The sequence below is a fragment of the Filicampus tigris genome, chromosome 22 (genome assembly GCF_054856515.1).
Source record: "Filicampus tigris isolate MCC_2025a chromosome 22, RoL_Ftig_1.0, whole genome shotgun sequence".
In the NCBI taxonomy this organism is placed as follows: Eukaryota; Metazoa; Chordata; class Actinopteri; order Syngnathiformes; family Syngnathidae; genus Filicampus; species Filicampus tigris.
Genome location: NC_141238.1, coordinates 6,116,291 through 6,137,297, shown reverse-complemented (window position 1 = coordinate 6,137,297; position 21,007 = coordinate 6,116,291). Strand labels below are relative to the sequence as shown.

General features: G+C 39.9%; 3 protein-coding genes across 6 annotated transcripts; 2 read left to right on the top strand and 1 right to left on the bottom strand.

Moving 5' to 3' along the window:
* Positions 1–1,880: 1,880 nt before the first annotated feature.
* Positions 1,881–7,012, top strand: ldhba (lactate dehydrogenase Ba). Its single transcript, XM_086023184.1, has 8 exons — positions 1,881–2,161; positions 3,432–3,567; positions 3,868–3,985; positions 4,077–4,250; positions 5,014–5,187; positions 5,365–5,482; positions 5,957–6,080; positions 6,348–7,012. Exons 2-8 carry the CDS (start codon positions 3,439–3,441, stop codon positions 6,513–6,515), a joined length of 1,005 nt encoding a protein of 334 aa, XP_085879310.1. The 5' UTR covers positions 1,881–2,161; positions 3,432–3,438; the 3' UTR covers positions 6,516–7,012.
* A 1,167-nt stretch (positions 7,013–8,179) lies between these two features.
* On the bottom strand, positions 8,180–14,627 carry kiss2 (kisspeptin 2). 3 transcript variants are annotated; one of them, XM_086022380.1, is made up of 6 exons: positions 14,484–14,627; positions 14,213–14,265; positions 13,954–13,987; positions 9,794–12,629; positions 8,780–8,920; positions 8,180–8,579 (listed from the first exon to the last, which is right to left on the bottom strand). In XM_086022380.1, exons 5-6 carry the CDS (start codon positions 8,889–8,891, stop codon positions 8,320–8,322), a joined length of 372 nt encoding a protein of 123 aa, XP_085878506.1. In that variant the 5' UTR covers positions 8,892–8,920; positions 9,794–12,629; positions 13,954–13,987; positions 14,213–14,265; positions 14,484–14,627; the 3' UTR covers positions 8,180–8,319. The 3 variants fall into 3 exon arrangements, 2 of the variants coding, with proteins under 2 accessions (XP_085878506.1, XP_085878505.1); XM_086022379.1 differs by having other exon boundaries at positions 9,794–9,904; XR_015084757.1 differs by lacking the exon at positions 8,780–8,920 and having other exon boundaries at positions 8,433–8,579; positions 9,794–9,904.
* Positions 9,641–20,454, top strand: gys2 (glycogen synthase 2). 2 transcript variants are annotated; one of them, XR_015084756.1, is made up of 16 exons: positions 9,641–9,924; positions 11,057–11,238; positions 11,786–11,977; positions 12,454–12,639; positions 13,356–13,500; positions 15,363–15,480; positions 15,862–15,982; positions 16,076–16,182; positions 16,270–16,329; positions 16,409–16,487; positions 18,092–18,205; positions 18,312–18,438; positions 18,945–19,040; positions 19,220–19,297; positions 19,646–19,726; positions 20,171–20,239. XR_015084756.1 is itself a non-coding variant. In XM_086022378.1 (16 exons), exons 1-16 carry the CDS (start codon positions 9,801–9,803, stop codon positions 20,387–20,389), a joined length of 2,115 nt encoding a protein of 704 aa, XP_085878504.1. In that variant the 5' UTR covers positions 9,641–9,800; the 3' UTR covers positions 20,390–20,454. The 2 variants fall into 2 exon arrangements, 1 of the variants encoding a protein (XP_085878504.1); XM_086022378.1 differs by having other exon boundaries at positions 19,134–19,297; positions 20,171–20,454.
* The last annotated feature ends 553 nt before the right edge of the window (positions 20,455–21,007 follow it).

Genomic DNA, 21,007 nt, shown 5'->3' with positions numbered 1-21,007 from the left:
TTCTCTTCATGGTTCGAATGCAACGGTCGTCAAACGTCCACACAAAAGCTCCCGATGCAGCCGATTGGCGCCTTTCTGAGATGATCCCCCTCTAATCCCATTGGACGGGGAGAGAAGCGCGACCTCGGACTCCTATTGGGTACCAGCCTGTATCGCCACCGCCGCCGCCGCCATCATGGTGTGACGTGTGCAGCATCAGCAAGGAGTGCAGGGGACAACATGTTCTCATGCATGTACGACGCCATTGGTGCAATGTGCATTGGAGGCTACACATGAAATTTACTCACAAAAATGGCGAGCAGCTTCAGATCTTTTGCCTGCCCAAACCCAGTCTTCAACCCAATCTGCTGAGTCAAAACAGTTCATCCAATCTTGGGTTAAAGTAATACAATCCACAACTGGTAATATAAAGTGGTTTGCATTTCCACCGCAACTCATAGTTTTTGGTATATCACGCAAATGAGAATGGTGAGTCGTAAGTGGGAGGTGTTGTGTTACTTTCTTTCTCATTTCTGACAACATTGCAGGTAGAGAATAATTAAGTGACCTTTAAAGCTAGTCTATTATTGTGTATCCTTAATCTAGGTTTAATACATATAGGATAACTTTAAAATATACAATCAATATTCAAATGTGAATTTATCTTTTTATTTACCCTTTATCTCGGTAAGGCAGTTGAAAACCATTCCCATTTGCAATGTCATCCAGGCTGCAAACAGTCCTTGAGGCAGTGATTTATCTATTTTTTTATGAAAACGTTTTTCCCTAATACACATAATAGCTGAACCTATTTGTAGCCTGTCATTGGAATTAATATGTACGAAATATATAGCTTGTGAGTATGTCACATTATTTTTATAAAGGTATTTGCTTTTATTTTGCCATGTTTTAATCTGCAGTCTGCAGCCTGGTCAGCATTGCAAATACCTTACCTGGATAAGTAAAAGTTAAATAAATTGACTTTTCCTTCATTTTTTAAATATTTGACAAGCGAGCACAGTGAAGCGGAAAGGCAGAACCACTTTACCATGGTAAAGTGAAAGGTTCCTCAAAAGGTTCCTGCGCTGGAAGAGGGGCTATTGAATTGCAATTCTACGTATCAAAAGTACTAGTGGTATCGGTACTTGGTTTCAGTAAGTTCTCAAGAGTAAATAGTCAGGTTTTGGTTGGGGAATAAAAGTAGAACTTGTGTGTTAAACCTGAATACACCACCCTGATTAGAGACATAAAGTAAAAAAAAATTGCCCACTCTAGTCTAAACATGGCATTTTGATTAATATTGCATTTGTGGAATATGAATTAAGTACAAAAAGCCACCCGTTTTTATCCATCACACGGGGCGGCCATTTTACCTTGTACTGCCACTTACTGTCGACTAAAAATGACATCACAGTGCCTAAGGACTCAGGTCACGACCAATCAAGGCTCACCTGTTTTTGCTTTAGTCATGTGAATTTTTTTTTTTTTTTAATTGATAGAATATTCAATTTCACAATTCAATAACATTTCCTTTGTAAATATTAGTCATGTGACATTCACAAGTTGTTGGGCCCTGAGGAACTGTGATGTAATTTTCCGTCTACAAAAAAATGATAAATTCCACAAACGTAATATTAATCAAAATATTTGTAGTAGTGGAAGGCGCATAAAACATTATTCGTGAAGATTTTTTTTTAAACTTCAAACAGGCAACAAGAGATAATGAGTGCCTCTACTGTCAATAGAGTAACGGCGACAGGTACATAACACGCCAGTTGTTATAGTGCATTCTGGGACTTGTAGTACCAGCGCTGCGTGCCGAACTGCCCAGTTAATACAGTTACTCCAAATATTTCAGGGGTGCTAAAATGCTCTAAATCCGGCCTTGGTTTGCGCACTAATCCCTGGAAGCGACAATGCGATCTTCTTTGGGATATTGTCTCAACTATTTAGCTGCATGAGGCGACAATGGCACGCTGTTTTTCATGGGGAAAAAAAGAGGCTGACATTCGTCACGTATGACATGCCTATGCTCACGAACACCCCGCCCCGCGCACCAGATATTGGCATCCTCCCGGCGGTACAAGCAACCCTCCTTCTCCCACATTAGTCCCCCCACCAGCCTTCTCTCCACCTGCCCGTGACAAGGTCCGATTAACGGATTTCAAAACCGCAAGAGAACGTAAGTCGCCTGATTATGATATAATGGAATGTTCGTTGCGGTGGTCGATCGAGATGCGTGCGCGAGCTCCACACGAGCAATGGATGCTTTTCAGTTGAAATGTGCTGCAAAGTTCATCACGTTATTTGGGCACGCGTGAAAAAAAGAAAAGAAAAAAAAAAAGACGCCCCTTTGTGATGCTTCATCGTGATCGCGTGAGCGGTGCGGTCAGTACACATATCATGTTATAAAGAGTTGTTGTTTTTAATGCCGTATTCGCTTTCATTGTGAGAATTCTGATGGTTTTTGCTGAAATCGTGTCGAGTCAACTATCCCTCTATATATTACATAGTAATGAAAAAATAGGAGTGCATACACATATTTCAAATCCTGCACAATGGCTGCTCTCTTATATAAGCGGTACGCAAATAATCAAAAATGTAATAATAAAATAAGGATCTCCCGTACTGACTTACACTAGGCTCGGTTGCCCAGCTTGCTTTATTACGCTTGACTGATTTTTCAGAGGCTAAAATGAGGACTCGTGCTGGTTTTTCCAAACAGCACAAGCAGCCGCGAGGGTGCTTATGGCATCAGTTAATATATGTATTTTTTTTAAATATATTTTTTTCATTCCCCTGTATGTGCCCCTGCTAACTCATTTAATCCAAACTAGCTTTAACATTCACTGCCAGCCATTTCACACACATACATTACTTACTTCCCTGGTATTGCATGCCCGGATTCTTAAAATACATAAATATGTCATTGGTAGCGAATGCATTTTTATTTGCATGAAGCAAATTACATCAAAGTGGGTGTTTACCTTCAAATAACTCGCATAATGCAGCTGGGAAAGTCATTTTAGCTGCGCATCAAGTGTCCCCATTTTTGGTGACCAACACAAGCATTTGACCTTGATGTCATATTCGGACTGATGCTCCGTGTTATTTTCTGACACACACAGGACATTTGAATGGTTCAGTCGATGGATGAGTTTTGCTGCAAACCCCATTCGGACATTGCTCTAACGTGTGTAGTCTGCCTTTTGCCTGCAGTCAGCTGCATAGGCTGCAGGATATGCAACACATAAATGAGCATCATATCTCTTTAGCAATATTCAGCGCGACCGACTTGATTGCATTCAATGAGCTCGTGAAAATGACTTTGCTGGTCTGTTTTTAAAATAGGATTTAAAGTCGTTTGTCGCATTTTGAGGGGGGGGGGGGGTGGGGGGAAATGCTTGGAATTATGTTGGCACGGCTGACTCATTTCCATGCCTTACCTGCAGCTTAATCATGTCGTCGGTGCTAGAGAAGCTCATCAGCCCGCTCCCGGGTAGCTCTAGCGAGCCTCCCAGGAACAAAGTGACGGTGGTCGGGGTGGGCCAGGTGGGCATGGCCTGCGCTGTCAGCATCCTCTTGCAGGTAAGACACTCAGCATCAAAACTACTGTGACAGTTTGATGCCTACAGCAAACTAAAAATGTAAGAAAATATGAAATTGGAATCACCTTTACGCCTACACCACCATATAGAAATCACTTATTTTAACTGAGGTATTGACATCGGGTCGACACCTGCCTCAGCATGAATACTCATACTGATATTAGTCGGAAAAAAAAACACACCAAAAATCCCAAGTTTCACCTCTCAGATGTGCTCGTTTGAATAGAATTAAGAATGGCTTGAATGTGAGGTATGATGATTCTTGTGCTCACTTTGCAAGGATCTGTGTGATGAACTGGCTCTGGTGGATGTGATGGAGGATCGCCTGAAGGGAGAGGTGATGGACCTGCAGCACGGCAGCCTTTTCCTCAAGACCTCCAAGATTGTTGCGGACAAAGGTTGGAACGCGCCGCTCTCGCGGGCTAACCGTTAACACTGCGTCGTACTCGTCACGCATCAATTACAAAGGCTGTCATTCTCCTCCTCCAGACTATGCGGTGACTGCCAACTCTCGCTTGGTCGTGGTGACGGCCGGAGTCCGCCAGCAGGAGGGCGAGAGCCGCCTCAACTTGGTACAGAGGAACGTAAACGTCTTCAAGTCCATCATCCCGCAGATAATGAAGCACAGCCCGCAGTGCACAATCATCGTTGTCTCCAACCCTGGTAAGTACAACACAGCTGCATGTGGTGTGCACATTTGTTGCCAACAAATTCTCCATTCATTCTCAGTGACACATTCAACATAACAGATTCACATCATTCCCATTCGGAAATTCGGAATGTTCAGCGCATTCAATTCACCTTGGGAACAATTTTCAACATTGCTAAAATTCCATCCTAAATATTCCAAATTTCTCACCAACATGTTGGTGAATAATATCAAAATATAGAAGGTGGCAGCAACAGACAAGTATGCCGAATTATAAGAATTGGTCACTTTTTTTATGTAAGTGACCGAAAACCAGTTATGGGACAACTTTTCGGTCTGCACTATTATTCTAATATTGTGATTATTTTCATCCATCCATTTTCTATACTGCTCATCCTCATCTACAGTTCTTAACAACAATCTATTCTGGGGTGCTGATTGACCTCTGATTTCTTTGGATTTAGACAAGAAATCTTCCTAATATTGTAACATTCATTATGGTAATACCAGTGCAAAAATAAGTTGACCACTCCTAGGGATAAGAAAGTCCTCGAAATGGCAAAAATTACCTCAAAATGGAAGCTTCAAACATCCCATGTGTAGCTGTTGTTGTCTTATTGAATCCCTTTAAGATGGGAACTTCTTTAAAACAAGTGTCAAAATAGGCTGCAAAAAAAAAAAATCAGATAAGCAAAAAGTAGTTTGTCGTTGAACATGAAGGCAGTTGTGGTTGTTTATGTCTATGTTGTCATTTGACTATAACACACTCATTGACAGTGGACATACTCACCTATGTGACCTGGAAGCTGAGTGGCCTGCCCAAACACCGTGTCATTGGTAGTGGCACCAACCTGGACTCTGCCCGCTTTCGCTTCATGATGGCTGAACGCCTCGGCATCCATGCTAGCTCCTTCAATGGCTGGGTTCTGGGTGAGCACGGAGACACCAGTGGTGAGTTCATTAACGAGCGTGCCTTGACCTCCGGCCCAGAGGACGAAACATGCACAATTTCCAAAAACATTTTGAAACGCGGACTCGTCAGACCACAGCACACTCTCCCACTTTGTGCCAGTCCATCTCGGACACAAGCTCGGGGCCCAGAGACGTATTGTGCTTTATCTATTCCAGTGCCTGTGTGGAGTGGTGCAAATGTCGCTGGGGTCAACTTGCAGAAGTTGAATCCCGACATTGGCAGTGATGGTGATAAAGAACAGTGGAAGGCCACACATAAAGCTGTTGTGGACAGGTACGCCACGTCAGAGCCGAGCCGAAATTAAGATTTATCCCGCCGCTGTGGTGAGAGAGCATATAGCAGTCAGTAAATCATCTGGTGTTTAAAGAAAGTCAATACATATATTGATTGAATTTGATGCTGCTGTGGTAAAACTAGAGTGCCTCAGATATTTGAGGCCAAGCGGTGACAACAGGTTTTTAGTACAAATGGTCCCACGGGACCACTGGGGCGCCGAATGCATCAGTGCTCGGGCTACTGGGTAATTAAGAGTTGGGCATCAAACACGGACTATTATGAAAACATTCAGCAGGAAGCTGGTTTTCCTTTTCTCCGAAAAGGGAGTTATTTTTTAATCGATAGCCGCGTGATTGTGCTTTGTTTGAAAATTGATCAGCTAAATCGAAAGGGGCAAGTCTGCTGCTTTCTGTATGCATTTTGTTGAATCGCATCAACGTCACATTAACAAAGCGCTGCATTGTGTGCCAGCGCCTATGAGGTGATCAAGCTGAAGGGTTACACCAACTGGGCCATCGGCTTGAGCGTGGCCGACCTGACAGAGAGTATTGTCAAGAACATGAGCCGCGTCCACCCAGTTTCCACCATGGTCAAGGTCAGACACAAGCACGCTCATGTGCACACACACACTCATAGTGTCCTATTTGTGGCAATTTTGGGGCTCTATTTTCATAGACAGTACAAAAATCCTTTTTTCCTCCGAGTGCCCACTTTTAAAAGGAATGAAAAGAGCCGCTTTGATTGGCCCTGATTGACGTTGGCCGCGGCCACTCCCACAGTGGCGCAGACCCGCCGACAATCCAAAATGATTACAGCCTCGGTCCAAATACTTCTGTACCTAAATCTCCATGTTTCTACTTAGGGCATGCATGGCATCGGAGAGGAGGTCTTCCTGTCTCTGCCCTGCGTTCTGAACAGCAGCGGCGTGGGCAGCGTCGTCAACATGACCCTGACAGACGGCGAAGTGGCGCAGCTAAAAAAGAGCGCTGACACTCTTTGGGGAATCCAGAGGGACCTCAAGGATGTTTGAACACCATTAGACCACCGTGATCCAGAGAAGCCTGTCACCGTGCACAATGTCATCCGATTAGATTCCTCTCGGTCAAACCTTAGAATTCTTTTAAAGCACAACGTCAGTGTTTTGGGATGGTGTCATTGAAGATGGTACTTTCCTTTCAACACACAAGCACATTTCTCCTAAATTACTAATAAATTGAATCATTTTTAAGAGTTGTAGATGTACAGTAGTCGTCATCAGTGTACTTTAAGCATAACCAAACGGGGTCATGATTCTGCTCCCCTTTTTACAGAACCTGATGTCTGGATCAAAACCCAAAACTCCACGTGCTGTTTTCCTTGCCTTTGTACCATAGCTTATTAAACAGAAATTGTAGAGAACATATAAGTCAGTACAAACGACACTGCGAGTGTCATAGAACCCAAAGCACATTGTCTTTTAAGCAACCAATTGTGAGTAACTTATTCTTTGATAAAATCACTTAATAAATTCATTCAACCCATGGAAAATGAGTGTTTTGTGTATTTTTCAAAAATATATTTTGACATTTTTATCAAATGTTACTTGTATTTAGTGAGCGATTCAGTCGAGCACAGATTTCTCTGATGGCTGAACACATTTTTACAATCAAACTTGTCCTTTCTCTTTGCAGTAGTCCATTTACATCTGATATGAGTGTAATTTTCCATTATCGGAATGATTATTATTATTATAACATTTACCATTATACCCTTTTCTTTGCTAATTGGTAGCTCAAGAAACTTTATTTATATCATATTAATAATGATGATATCATCTATGTGAAGACTATATGCACACACACATTTAATGTAAACACACATACACAGTGTTGTGTGTGTATATATATATATATATATATATATATATATATATATATATATATTTATATATCGCGATCCTTGTGAGGATAAGCAGTATCGATAATGGATGGATGGATACAGATATATATATATATATATGGACTTTGGACTGATGTTTTAGACGATGTTTTATTTCAGTTAATCAACTGAGATTTTAATCGGTTATTTGATTTTTTTTATTCTGTACACGCTGGAAATAAATCACTACAAATTAATGAAGGTAAAAATCATTAAACTCATTCAGTGCCAAGGACATATTTATATGTCTTTGGGATTGAATGAGTTAATCAATCAATATTTATTTGACTCATTCACTGCCATGGAGATATTTATTTGTCTTTCACAGTCCAGGCATTCAATCCCAGGAATTTACTCATATATATATAGTTTTATATATATTTTTTAAACGTTAGGGTAAAAGAGGGTCTGAAAATGTCTGGCACTGAATGAGTTAATTAGGTGCCACTGAATTAATTAACATCTAAAATATCACATTAAATTGAAATTCTAATTTTAAATGACTGAAAAGAAAATCTAATGAATAATAAACACAGTATGCCTCCACAAATCAAAGTCTGACTTCACACAAATAGAACAAAATATTGTATGAGATGAAATAACTTCAAACTTTAATAAATTCACAGTTTCATCTGTTTGCCGTGTCCATTTCTTTCTGGACAACAAGGATTCAGTACAGGATTAAAAAATTAAACATCAACAAAAATAAAGAGATAACTCATAACTGTGAACGGTATATTACTGCCATCTTGTGTCAAATTTAGTCACTACTGAGGGTATAGTAAAGCTTTTTAATTATTTTACATTGCTCTTAAGAGTTCAATAACTACTGAGATTAACTAAAGTCATTCTTTTTTCACTTTTCCCATGATACAATATTTGTAGTCCAACATGAGACACACAAGTCAAAACCTGCTTCAGGTCAGCACTTCCAGTTGTCGCGGAAAGAGCATTGGAGGTGAGAATCTGCTTGTTCTGGCTCTTTTAACAGCTCTCCTGTAGATGGAAGCGTGATTGTAGCGCTTGCCAAAGCGGAGTCCGAACGGATTGACGTTGAATTTATTCCTGCGGTCGTTGCACAGGAGCTGCTGCTGGGTGTCGTTTTCTCTCAGGGAGAAACACAGGTTGGGATCCTCCAAAATGTCTTCCACCGTGCTTCTTCTGGAACGGATGGAACCTATTGGAATAGCAGAATAATGAAGGGCTATATGAATTATGTGCCGTGGAGTTCATGAAATTTAACTAACACACAAATAATGACATGGCTCACAATTTGGCAATATTGTATTTAGCTGGAAATGAATAGACTGTAGTCAACAAATTATGCACTTGCAGGTATAAAAATTTGATTGTTTCAACTTTTAAAAGGCTTCTTACCCGTCCCCTGAGATTCCTGCTCAGGTAGAAATCCTGACAGAGATGCTCCGTGACACCCTGTATCTTCACCAACAATCAGCCCACACATCATCACTATAACCGTAAACTTCATCTTGGGAGAAGAAGACCCTATCTTCCTGTCTTGGGTCCCAAAGGGTGCAAAATATGCCGTTGTTATTTTGCTACTCCAACAATATGATCACTGTCATCCATTGGCGACTTGTTTTATATCCCACTCGAATAGGTGACCTTGCGGCCCGTTAGCCCACAGCCAATCACGTTTCTCCGTGTTTCGGTGACGGTAAATTGCGGAGCAGAAATGCATCATTCATTCGTTTTTCTGAGAAATGTTGACACCTCCGTTTGTAGTTTGGTTCATCCATTTCAGGAAGCGAAGGGACCAGTGATCCAAAGCCGCTATAACGTCATTGCCAGGTTTGGTTTCAACATTGACGCATGCCAAGAAGCTTGATTTTAAACCATTACAGTAAAATACTACGAAATTCAACCAGTTATATTTATTGGAACACATACCAGGAAAGTAGTAGTATTTTGATCAGTGTTTGGTTCATTTGCAAGTTCAATCTTCAACTCCATCTGCTGTGGGTGGGTCAATACAATTAAACCAACCTTGAGTAAAAATAACCCAATCTGCTCAAAATCCACAGCTACGCAGCGAGTGGGTTTGGAAAACAACCCAAAATCTCGGAGGATTAAAAAATACATTTTTGAAAATACTTCCACTTTAACAGAACCTTCCAGCTTAATTTCACACTCAGCTTCATACATGACATCACTAAACCAAATTTTGCTGTCACGTGGTGTGTGTGTTTGTGTATATGTGGGCTAAAGGTTGGCGGCAGTAGGCGGGGTGGGAGTTCTTTACCCCATCAGACCATATCTATCTTGTCCTGCTGCCTCTTGAAGGTCCAATACTGACTCCCCCGATTTAGAAAAATCGTCCCGCAGTTTGCTGGAAATTTGATCAGAAATTTCTAGTGCTTTTTTGCTTACATTGAAGATGCCACTGTCACGGTCTTTGTCGATGACATCTTTAAGTGGCGTACTGCCAGCTTGGGACAACGATGAGTTGCCTGTGGAGGACCTGCTGCTCTTTGAGGTAGCCTGGGAAGTCACCAATAAAGGTTAGAGGATACGTTTTTGTTCTGGTCGTCCAAAGGGCACATGAATATCCCGCGCGTTGGAATAAGTCCGTCTTTTGGAACACATTCGATTCTAATGACGTCGTTATATTTACAGCTTTGTGTTTGCGTCTTAAAAACAAATGTCAAATTCAATTCAATTGTTTCCTGGAAGACTCAATGTTTTGTGACTGTGCTCCACAGAGTAAATATTGAAAGCCAGAGAAAAGTGGAGACAGTTCAATGCCTTTGAAAAGTTACACATTAAGCTAGATGAATGGTACCAGCCATTCCTATAGGTGGACCTTGACTATTTTCAATAAAAAGCAATCTAATTTAAAATCATGTTATAATCGTTATAATAGTGTATAAATAAAAATAAGGATTTATTTGGTCAGAAATCTGCATAAAAAAGTATATTATTATTATTAATTTTCAGTCTCATTCTGCTATGCATTAGTTCGTTGTTTTTTTTAGGTTTTTTTTTCAACCCTAACAACTGGTCACGTCGTCCAGTTCAGAGGGCATTCAGGTGTTTCATGCTGTCCTCTGAGATAACGTCATTTCAACGTCATTGTGACCTCAGCAAGCATTAATGGTCTTTCATAACAGTGTTTTCCTTGTCAAGTCAGACACTGGAGGAGAAAAAACAAACACTTCCGCGCGTTTTAAAATGGTATACTGGATGCGTTATACAACGAAAGATCACCAGAGATGAATGCCGGTTCAACATTAGCAGTGCATGAAATATACAGTATCTTTATAACAATATTAAATAGACAACCACAATGAATCAGAACAAGTCAAGGAATTGTACAAATATAAACAAGAAAACTGAGCTTTACTCTAATATGTAAACGTTATACTGTACTTTATACTGTACTAATTAACAACTAATACTAGTACAACTCAGCCTAGCAACAGATCAGAGATTATTTCATTGTTTGTGAACTTTATGTTAGAAGTTACATATTGTGACAGAGTTCCTTTTTTTTGTAATGAAAATCATATGATCTTGTATATGGTACCTTCCTCACTGCAGCGCCAAAAAAAAAAGAAAAAAAAAGCAAAGTATAAGGATTATTAAAAATGAATGGGTAGATGTAATAATTGGTCTTGGTTTACATTGGTACAGTTGGAGGAATTTACACTGTGATCCAGACCAAGGCCAAGATCACTGTGGACGAATGGGGGGAGAATTACTTCATGTTGGGGCCGTACTTTGAACACAACTTTAAGACACAGGTGGAAGCCTGTGAGCCACCGTTTCCTCCAATCAAGAAGGCCATGGATGCTCTGATCCAAAATGGCTGCCAGGTGAGAGACATTATGTGGACAAAGCAGGAATGTGCTTGTCATTTTTACATTCATGTTGTATTTTTCCCACTATTGCACTTTAGTTTAGATAAAAGCAAAACAAACATTTTTGGAAATGTCCAGAAATCAATTTGTTGCAAAAGTGGCAGACTACTATTATATTGTATATGGAAGTTGCTTTTTTTATTTTACTTTTTTAAGGGTTGATGATAGGGTACAATATGTTGCATAATGGCGACATATTGCATCTTAAGTTTTATCATAATCACCTTCTCATACAATTCAATTTCACAGTTATTTATTATATTATTTAAATGTTTATAAAAAAATTAAAAAAATCGTAATTTTTCTTTCACTGTCATTGATACATTAAACCACTAGATGGCAATTGTACACCATGGACCACCCTTACATAGGTATACTGCAGTCTGGTATGTCCAGATGTAAGGACTAATGAGAGATGCATATTAAAATATTAAAACACAGATATATATGTTGAAGCTCTGAAATTATACAATAAATGACTTTTTGTTGTTCTTTGTTATAGGCTTATTTTGGCCGCTGGCTAATTGAGGGCAGTCCCTACGTGATCCTTTTTGACATTGGATCTGCCGCTTGGAACCTGGACCGCTGGAAGGGAGACCTGTGGGAGACTTGCAACATTGGCCTGCCATACCAAGACCGGGAAGCAAACGACTCTCTCATCCTAGGCTCATTGATTGCCTGGTTCTTCAAAGAGGTCACTAGTTTCTCCATTACTTTTATCAGTAACCAAAAAAGAATCCCTTAAATTAAGGAGCAGAACAATTAATATCTCTAAAACAACAATAACGTAAAATGTACTTGGCTCTTGTGAAGGAAGCATTCTTCTGCCAAATAGTAGTTTGACAAATGGCACAAGAAGCACGTGTGGCTAAAGCCAAACTGTGGCAGTGTTTTTACTTTCTGGACCTGGATTTGATACCTCTGGAGTCCTCTAGTACATGTTGAGAGGAGTTATCATCTCCAACAAATGACTGCTCGTTTTCTGAACTTCTAGACTTTGAATGCGGCGCACAGATTATGACTGCTGCCCTGTTAAAAGATTCACCCTCTAGGGTTTTAATTTCATACTGGCTTTGTTTCCAGATGTTCACAAATTATTGGATAACAGAAAGACATTTTGTAACAGAAGTCCTCCCAGTGTTGAAAATAATTATGCATTTTTGTTTCCAGTTAACAGACCATCTTGGAGACAAGCCCAATGTCATTGCTCATTTCCATGAGTGGCAGGCAGGTCCAGGGCTTATTCTCTGTCGCTCTCGGAAGATCCCAATGGCAACCGTCTTCACTACTCACGCCACTCTGTTGGGACGATACCTCTGCGCAGGGAATGTTGACTTCTACAACAACTTGGATAAGGTAAAGTTTAAGTAACGAATATCTGAGATCGAAAAAATCTTTCATGGTAGACTTTTCCATTGTTATTCACATTATTGTAAACAGCCTTAACTAAGTACTGTAAAAAAGTAGAATATAGTCAATTATAATGTTATTTCATGGAAGGTGACCACAGACTGTAGACCTTTACAACCACTTAGAGTAGTGTTAAATATGTGGAAATGTGTGTAAATGGGCGGAGTGTGGCTTTGTAATTGGCCCATTGTAAAGGTCAACATGGAGCTAAAGGCCACTCACCGGCTGAGTGGATGATTGACAACAAACTCAGATTGTTCGACCTGAACAGTAAATCCATATTTTGTTCATCAGTTTTATGGATGGAATCATTTGGAGTGCATTATCCATTTTCCACTTTGCGTATCGTGAAGACGGTCAGCTCGCAAAAAGATTTAGGATACTTTGTGACTTTAACAAATGTTACTTGACTGAAATGGTGCATCCTACTTTGTTCCATTGAAATTACTAAACTGCCCTGTCTCAGAGGGTTGCATGAAATTAGAGTTGTGCTGTAATTTATTTTACAAACTTAAAAACTTTAGGAATACATTGAATCACAAAATAAAGACATCAATGTGGAAGTACACGTCAGCCCTCTTTCCAACAACCAATTGTCCTCTCTAAGAACTAAATCAATGTTTAACTCTCAACTTTTGTCTCCGTGTTTGCATGCACTGTAGTTCAACATCGACAAGGAGGCTGGTGAACGTCAGATCTACCATCGCTACTGCTTGGAGAAAGCTGCTGTCCATTGCTCTCATGTCTTCACAACAGTCTCACAGATCACTGCTGTGGAGGCCAATCATATGCTACACAGAAAGCCAGGTAGACTTAGTTTAATCAATGTGAGTTTTGGTTCAAGATGATCCTGTGGACTTCTCTGGGATGGGGGCAATATGCACACATCCACATTGTTGTACTTGCTGTTCTTTTTGTCGGTTATAATTTTGCTACTTTTGCGGATTTTGGATTGTTGTCGAGGTACCGTGTCGGTATCGGTATCGAGGTATTTTATGCAGGTATAGCATCGAAGTCAAAATTTTAGTATCATGACAACACTAGTCTATGAACTCAAAGCCTAAAATTGTTTGTAAAATTTACTCAAATGACTTTATGCTCAAAGCACCTAATCCACTGAATTATTAAATGTCCAATACAACAATTAGGAAATCCTAAGTATGGCAACAAGGACAAAAATGTCAAATAAATCAAATGTGGGCCCACACTCACTCATGGCATGATGCTGTTAATGCACAAATTGTATGGATTGGTACTCACAGTTCTGGTGAGAGACGGAGATGGGTGTAGAACTCTGCAGAGGGGAAAGAAAGGAAAAGAGAATTTAGAAGGAAAGAAAAGATTAGCAAATAGAGTATCCAATAAAAGAGTATTGAATAAAAGTGTATCATCTAAAAGAGGCAGAGATGAGGGGGCTGCGCTCCGCTCAGCAGCACAAACGGAGATTGAAATGGCGGAATGGCGCGAAGAATTAGTCCTCAGTCCAAACCAGGAGTAGGAAACGGGCTCTCGGGCTCACCTGACATCCAGCCGTGTGTTCTCCTGACTGTTCACAAATGACCACGACTGCTCCTAAATTAACAGGACAGTCCTGAGATACAAGTCCATATACTAATTCATTTAGAACAAGCGTGAATTTGTCTCCCAACTCATAATCATTAGAAGCTTAAGCTAACTAACGTCACGATAGTAGCTAGGCTAATTGCTAATCGCGATTAGCTACAATGCTAACGTGAACCAAACGGACAGTAATAATTTTAATTTTATCATAACCAGACAAGTGTAATTACCTTTAAGGCATCCAGTGAGTTCAACCACCCATTGAAACGGGTAGTTTATCCCGAAGTTTAGGTACAAAAAGCTCAAAATATTCGACAAAACAGCTACACTCCGGCGTGTTCTCCGGGTCGGTAGCGTCAGTTTGAACAAGTCCCGCCCCACGATCTCGAAGTAATTCACGTTGGCTAAATTTGGCATTAGCCAATGAGAATACAGAATTAGGATGAATGACAGTTTGTATCATGCTAGGTTGTAAACGTTTCCACAAGTAACTGTAGACAATAAATAAAATAAAATAACATAAAATAAAATAAAATACTGTAGACAATAAAAATAACTGAACAAACATGAACTCATATGAGCTTTAACCTTGTAACTTTAATAACACTGTACGAAATTATGCTAAATTGAACCGTAATTTATTCACAGAACATCATGCATCAATCATAGTATTTATTTCTAATCACTAATATTTGTATTTATTTATGAGCTTTTCTGATCCCAGTATCCGCTGGGTTTAAAAAAAAAATCTCAGCATGAGCCCTTTCTTGGGACCTTTGGGATATATATATATATATATATATATATATATATATATATATATATATATATATATATATATATATATATATATATATATATATATATATATATATATATATATATATATATATATATACAGTGTATATGCCACAACCATTTTAATGATGTTCCAGTTTGCTTTTACCATAGCCAAAGTGACCTTTGCAGATTTAAAATAAAGAAAGAAAGAAATTCAAGCTACCCTCAGAGGCATGCTTCAGAATTTTGAAGCCGGTCCAAGAAGGAATAATAAAGTCTCGCTGTTTTTCTTCACTTACGCCTCTCCTTTCAATTTGTTTATGGAACAGATGTGGTGACTCCTAATGGACTGAATGTAAAAAAGTTCTCAGCCATGCATGAGTTTCAGAACCTACACTCCATCAACAAGGCTCGCATCCAGGAGTTTGTCAGAGGACACTTCTACGGGTAAGTGACTCTTATTGATTAAATGTCAAGTAAGACACTCCTAACATTACTAATGGCATCATTCAATACAGCAGTGATAACCTAAAGTATGGACTCCACAAGAATATTTTCTTTTGTCTTTGGTCTTTTCATTTTTTGGGTTTTGGTGTGACATCACAACAATTTGAGGATGATAACAAATCATGTTAATGGAACATTTAGCGATTCAACACAAACACGTAGAAAGACAATATAGCAATACTCACAGTCATATATGCTTTATCCTCTGTGAAGAACAACTGGTATTATTGACGCACTGATGAGCCGAGGGAGTTGAGTTTAATTATTTTAAATTCTAACGTTCTTATAGAGTAAAATATTGTGTATCATTCATTTTAACAGACATCTGGACTTCAACCTAGATAAAACATTATTCTTCTTCATTGCTGGACGCTATGAGTTCTCCAACAAGGGAGCCGATCTTTTCCTTGAGTCGCTATCCAGGCTGAACTACCTCCTTCGAGTGAGTCCTTAATCCGAGAGCAAATCTTCTAATTCAGACCAGTCTGCTATCTCGTCAAGTAAACCGTTCTTTTTGCTCAATCCCCTCCCACAGGTCCACAGAAATGATGTGACAGTGGTTGTTTTCTTTATTATGCCAGCTAAAACCAACAACTTCAATGTGGAATCCCTGAAGGGGCAAGCTATACGCAAACAGCTCTGGTATGCCATGCTGAAAAAAAAACACGGGAAAACAAAATGATGACTTCCATAGTATAACTATTTGTAAGTGTGGTTTCTATTCCATAGGGACACTGCCCACAGTGTGAAAGAGAAGTTTGGGAAACGGCTGTATGATGCGCTGTTAATGTAAGTGGAACTCTTTCGGAAAATGAGCCTTTCATTTCTGTTATAAAACCTGGGCCTAAATAACTGGTGTTGTAACCAGAGGCAAGATCCCCGATATGGACTCCATTCTGGACCGAGATGACTTCACTATAATGAAGAGAGCTATTTACGCCACTCAGGTACTGTTCAACTTCAGGCTCAGTCCTAGCGTGCTAACGTTTAACAGTTAGCATTTGGGGAATGGGTCCAAGTTAAAACGATTGCACAACAACAAATAGGGGGCCAATTTTAAACGGAAGTCATCTGCACTGCTTATTCTGTTCAAAGCAGTTGGATATAGATCTTCACTGTACTCTAATAACCTCAGCTCTATCTGTTTTTCTGAATGGATAAAGCATTTCCCAAGTAGTGATCAATGAGAGTGATGGAACCCACTGCTACTGAATTATTGAAGGAGGTATGGGGTGGATCCTCATGTGTGGTAAACCATGAATGAAAGTCGGTGCAATAACTAAGCTGAGACTTAATTACATTCTCCTATCCCAGACTGTGGTTTAATAGTTGTGTCAGTGTGATCTATGTTATAACAGACAGTTAAAATCTAATCCTATTAAAAGGTCTTTCTCAATTAAATGAATTTATGTTAATGTCGATATTTCTGAGGTTTGAAATTGACTGCAAATGGGACTGACTACACGTCTGGTGGGGATGATGGACTGGAGGTCCTCATCGGTACCTCGAGAATGAATTGTTGTGATTTGTAGCTTCTCATCTGCTGTCCTCCCATTTTTTTATCACTCCCACTCTTTGCAATAACCCCTTTTGTTTATTTCATAAAGTTTCACAAGCAGTTACAGTCAGGAATGTGTCACGCTGCAGGGATTGCAGGTTTAAATTTCAGCTACAGTTGTGCATTATATTATTTAATTTCATTTTTTTAACCATTAAGCGCAAAATAGGGTTAGTATTTTAGGGCATAATTTGGAGTTTAAGTGAATGGGTGTTTTCTTGCCTTGAGTGAACAAAAACTTGTTAAAACATATTAATGCATTTTTGTATGTATATATATTTTTTGTATATATATATATATATATATATATATATATAATAAGTAAATCACTGGGTGATGTTATGTATCGCCCTGAAGCTCAGGGCAGTATATGTTTTTGTGCCATGTAAAGGAAATACTGTCTCTGTTACATGTGATCAGATAATAACAATAAACTTGTTGAAATATTATGTGGCCCAATTACCACAATTCAGTGGTTCTCAAACATTTCTACGCCAAGTACCATCTCAAAAAATACTTTGCTCTACAAGTACAAGGCCCAACAGTAAAATTATGTTTATTAGCGAATAGAATATATTGCCCCAGCATACCATAGCAAGAACCCTGATAACTCAGAACGATGATACAAATGAGCAGGTCTTTTATGCGCTGACAAAAATGACACTGTGAATAATATACATAGTTCATAATAATTGACTGGAAGTGAAATGAAGACCCATTAAATCACAACTAATCACAAGGAAATGATTGGAAACTATAAGTAGAGCTTCCTCAGTTTTACGGTGCATTTTGCTGGGTGAATAATCACATCTCATTCGTGTGAGGTTTAAATAATGTGTGTACTGGTCAATACTTCATACTTTCCAAGTGAATTTTAAAAAACACTGTTTTATAAACCTGTTTTGGTTGGTAGAGTGAATGAGGGAAAAGATGGTGCACAAATGGCTTTTATATGTCGAGAATGGGTGATCCTAATGTGCACTCGATTTACAGAGACACAGCCTCCCTCCGGTGACAACTCACAACATGCTTGATGACTCATCAGATCCCATCCTAGCGAATATCCGACGGATCGGCCTCTTCAATTCCAGGAATGACCGTGTTAAGGTACTAGCGCCCATTTCTTGAGTTATCTTATAACTTACAACCTTAACTGGACTGTTTTTAAGCCACTCATGAGGCGTTTCAAATGCCATTGGTTTCTCCTCCCCAGGTAATCTTCCATCCTGAATTCCTCTCCTCTACGAGTCCTCTGCTGCCACTAGACTACGAGGACTTTGTCCGTGGCTGTAACCTTGGAGTATTCCCCTCCTACTATGAGCCTTGGGGATACACACCAGGTACGGTTACTACAGTCCAGTTTTGAAAGCACGTGCCAAACCCTACGCCCATTTTTCTGACGTTTTGGGGGGAGGGACTGACTGACGGGTCAACGCACTTCTGACGGACTAATGGACGGACTGACGATTACAATTTAGTTCGTCATGAAAAATGACGGACTGGCTAATGACGGACGGGTACCCTGCATGGCCACTTGCTAGCCCTTGCTAGCAGGTTTAGGCAAAAACTGCAGAACCTAATAGCACTTGTATTGAGTCAATGGTCTGAATAAATGTGCAAATAATTTACACTGTTACAGTCCACTTGCACTGGGGCAGTAACCGATCAGATCCAACAAAGGGAACTGGAGTGGAAAGATATGACCTTACACTACAGGTCATGATTTCTAAGTTAGACAGACATGTTTTTAATAGCTCAAGCTTGTTCTCGCTACTATTGTGGAGGCCATTTTGTTGTTCGATGTTTCATTTTGCCCTAGTCTTATGAGTTTCTTCTGCTTCTTCAGGTGAGTGCACCGTCATGGGCATTCCCAGTGTGACGACTAATCTTTCTGGTTTTGGGTGCTTCATGGAGGAGCATGTATCGGACCCTGCTGCCTATGGTGTGTACACACATGCACACCTAAATAACGTACGTAATTGCCAATTATCCCGGAAAAAAAAAAGTGACACCCTTTTCCTCACTCTCTTCTCAGGTATTTACATCGTGGATCGGCGGTTCCGTTCTGCCGACGACTCCTGTAACCAGCTGACTCAGTTCATGTTCAATTTCTGCCAACAGTCACGGCGTCAGCGCATCATCCAGCGCAACAGAGCAGAGAGGTTGTCTGACCTGTTGGACTGGAGATACCTGGGACGGGTTTGTTATTACAAAACAATCACTATTCAATATAATGGACGATTGGAAATTTAAAGCTGCCCTTTGGCATTTCAAAATATAGATTCGACACTACAACTGTTTTTAGTCCTTTTTTTGACTGGCTCACATGATGTTTTGTCATCAACTGCTGTTATTTTCCTTGACCTGCCCATCTGGCTCCTGTTACTTGGTACAGCAGTGATTTCTTTCTTCTTCGGGATGGTCCAATCTATTGGCCACAAAAAAGATTTGCAATCTATAAAGTCTTGCTTTGAAAGCCATTATAATGTGTTCTGAATTTCTTTGATAAAATTAGTGATGATTAAATTATTGACTTGTCATTTACAGTTCTACATTTATGCGCGCCTCCTTGCGCTCAGCAGAGCTTTCCCTGACAAGTTTAAAGTGGACCCCATGGCGCCTTTGAAGGTCAGATCCAAAGCTCCAAATGAATCATGTATTACGGTATCGATAAGAAAATCAGACCTTTACCGATAGATTTTCAGTGAAATGTCGACACAATGTTATACTGGTTCACTGTTTTGCCTGCCTTCCATTTATGACTTTTTAGAGGCGCTCTCATGTTCTGAGTGACGTGCTGGTGGGTGTATCAGACGCACATTTGTCAGGCCTTAATTGGCAGCTTAGCATTTGGGTGATTGACAAGCCATCACTTTGGAGTGCATTGGCACTGATTGTTACATTGGCGCCAAAATATAACAAGACTTCCTTTTGCCCAGATTTCCGGGATATATCGTGCGTCCTTAGATGATATGCATATTTCATATGCATAACTGTACATTTTAGATTTTGTGTTCCTGAAGGTATCTTTCAAGTATCGAATTAGCCAGTATTCATCTTTTCTCTCCACAGACAGAGGGTTTCCGCTATCCCCGGCCTTACTCAGTGCCCCCCTCCCCGTCAGTGTCTGTCCACTCCACACCCCACCACAGCGATGTGGAGGATGACGATGATGACCCCTACGATGAAGACGAGGAGGCCGAAAAGGACCGACTGAACATAAAGGCCCCCTTTGTTCTGGGTGCTGCGCCAGACGGCAAAAAGAAACAAACAGGAGAATCCGGAAACTGAGATTCATCTGATTTCCACGATAATTCATTCTTTACATGTAACTCAATAAAGTCCTTCAAATTAAACTAACTGGTCAAATTGTACATTATTTGGAACAACGGAATTTAACAAATCACTTTTGTTTTATTACTGGTATAGTTTTTTTTTTTTTTAAAGTCAATAACTACTGAAATTTGTGAAGTGTAGCTATGACATCAATGTGAATTGTCAAGTAAATCTTTTAATTTGATCTATTGGTTTTGGTGTCTCAACGGCTGGCGGAATTGAGCTGTATTATTATGGAATGTATAATATGTTCAGTATGTGTCCGTCAGGAAAAAAATGCTACGGGAATAAAGTCATCAGCCTACAACAGTAAAAGCTTAATATCAGAACAGAAACGTCATTATATTCCATCCGTCCATTTACTGTACGGTACCGCTTATCCTCACTTGGGTTGCCGGTGAGCTGGGGCCTGTCCCATAACATGCCTGTTTCAGATTGCGGGAGGAAGCTGGAATACCCATTTTTGGCCGCCAGCCAGCTCACACTGCATCAGACATAAATTTATAAACTTTATAACTCGAATTAATTTATTTCAGACAGACACAAAGACACTTGTTGAGTCAAATGCCAAAC

What these genes read in the sequence shown, in the direction of transcription:
- ldhba (XM_086023184.1), top strand. Translation starts at nt 3,439, where the DNA reads ATGTCGTCGGTGCTAGAGAAGCTCATCAGCCCGCTCCCGGGTAGCTCT. An exon ending in CTGTCAGCATCCTCTTGCAG is followed by an intron (nt 3,568 to 3,867) that starts GTAAGACACTCA and finishes TCACTTTGCAAG; the next exon opens with GATCTGTGTGATGAACTGGC. An exon ending in CAGTTTCCACCATGGTCAAG is followed by an intron (nt 6,081 to 6,347) that starts GTCAGACACAAG and finishes GTTTCTACTTAG; the next exon opens with GGCATGCATGGCATCGGAGA.
- kiss2 (XM_086022380.1), bottom strand. Translation starts at nt 8,891, where the DNA reads ATGAAGTTTACGGTTATAGTGATGATGTGTGGGCTGATTGTTGGTGAA. An exon ending in GCAGGAATCTCAGGGGACGG is followed by an intron (nt 8,580 to 8,779) that starts GTAAGAAGCCTT and finishes CTATTCCAATAG; the next exon opens with GTTCCATCCGTTCCAGAAGA.
- gys2 (XM_086022378.1), top strand. Translation starts at nt 9,801, where the DNA reads ATGCCACTGTCACGGTCTTTGTCGATGACATCTTTAAGTGGCGTACTG. An exon ending in CTGTATGATGCGCTGTTAAT is followed by an intron (nt 16,330 to 16,408) that starts GTAAGTGGAACT and finishes TGTTGTAACCAG; the next exon opens with AGGCAAGATCCCCGATATGG. An exon ending in ACCCCATGGCGCCTTTGAAG is followed by an intron (nt 19,727 to 20,170) that starts GTCAGATCCAAA and finishes TTCTCTCCACAG; the next exon opens with ACAGAGGGTTTCCGCTATCC.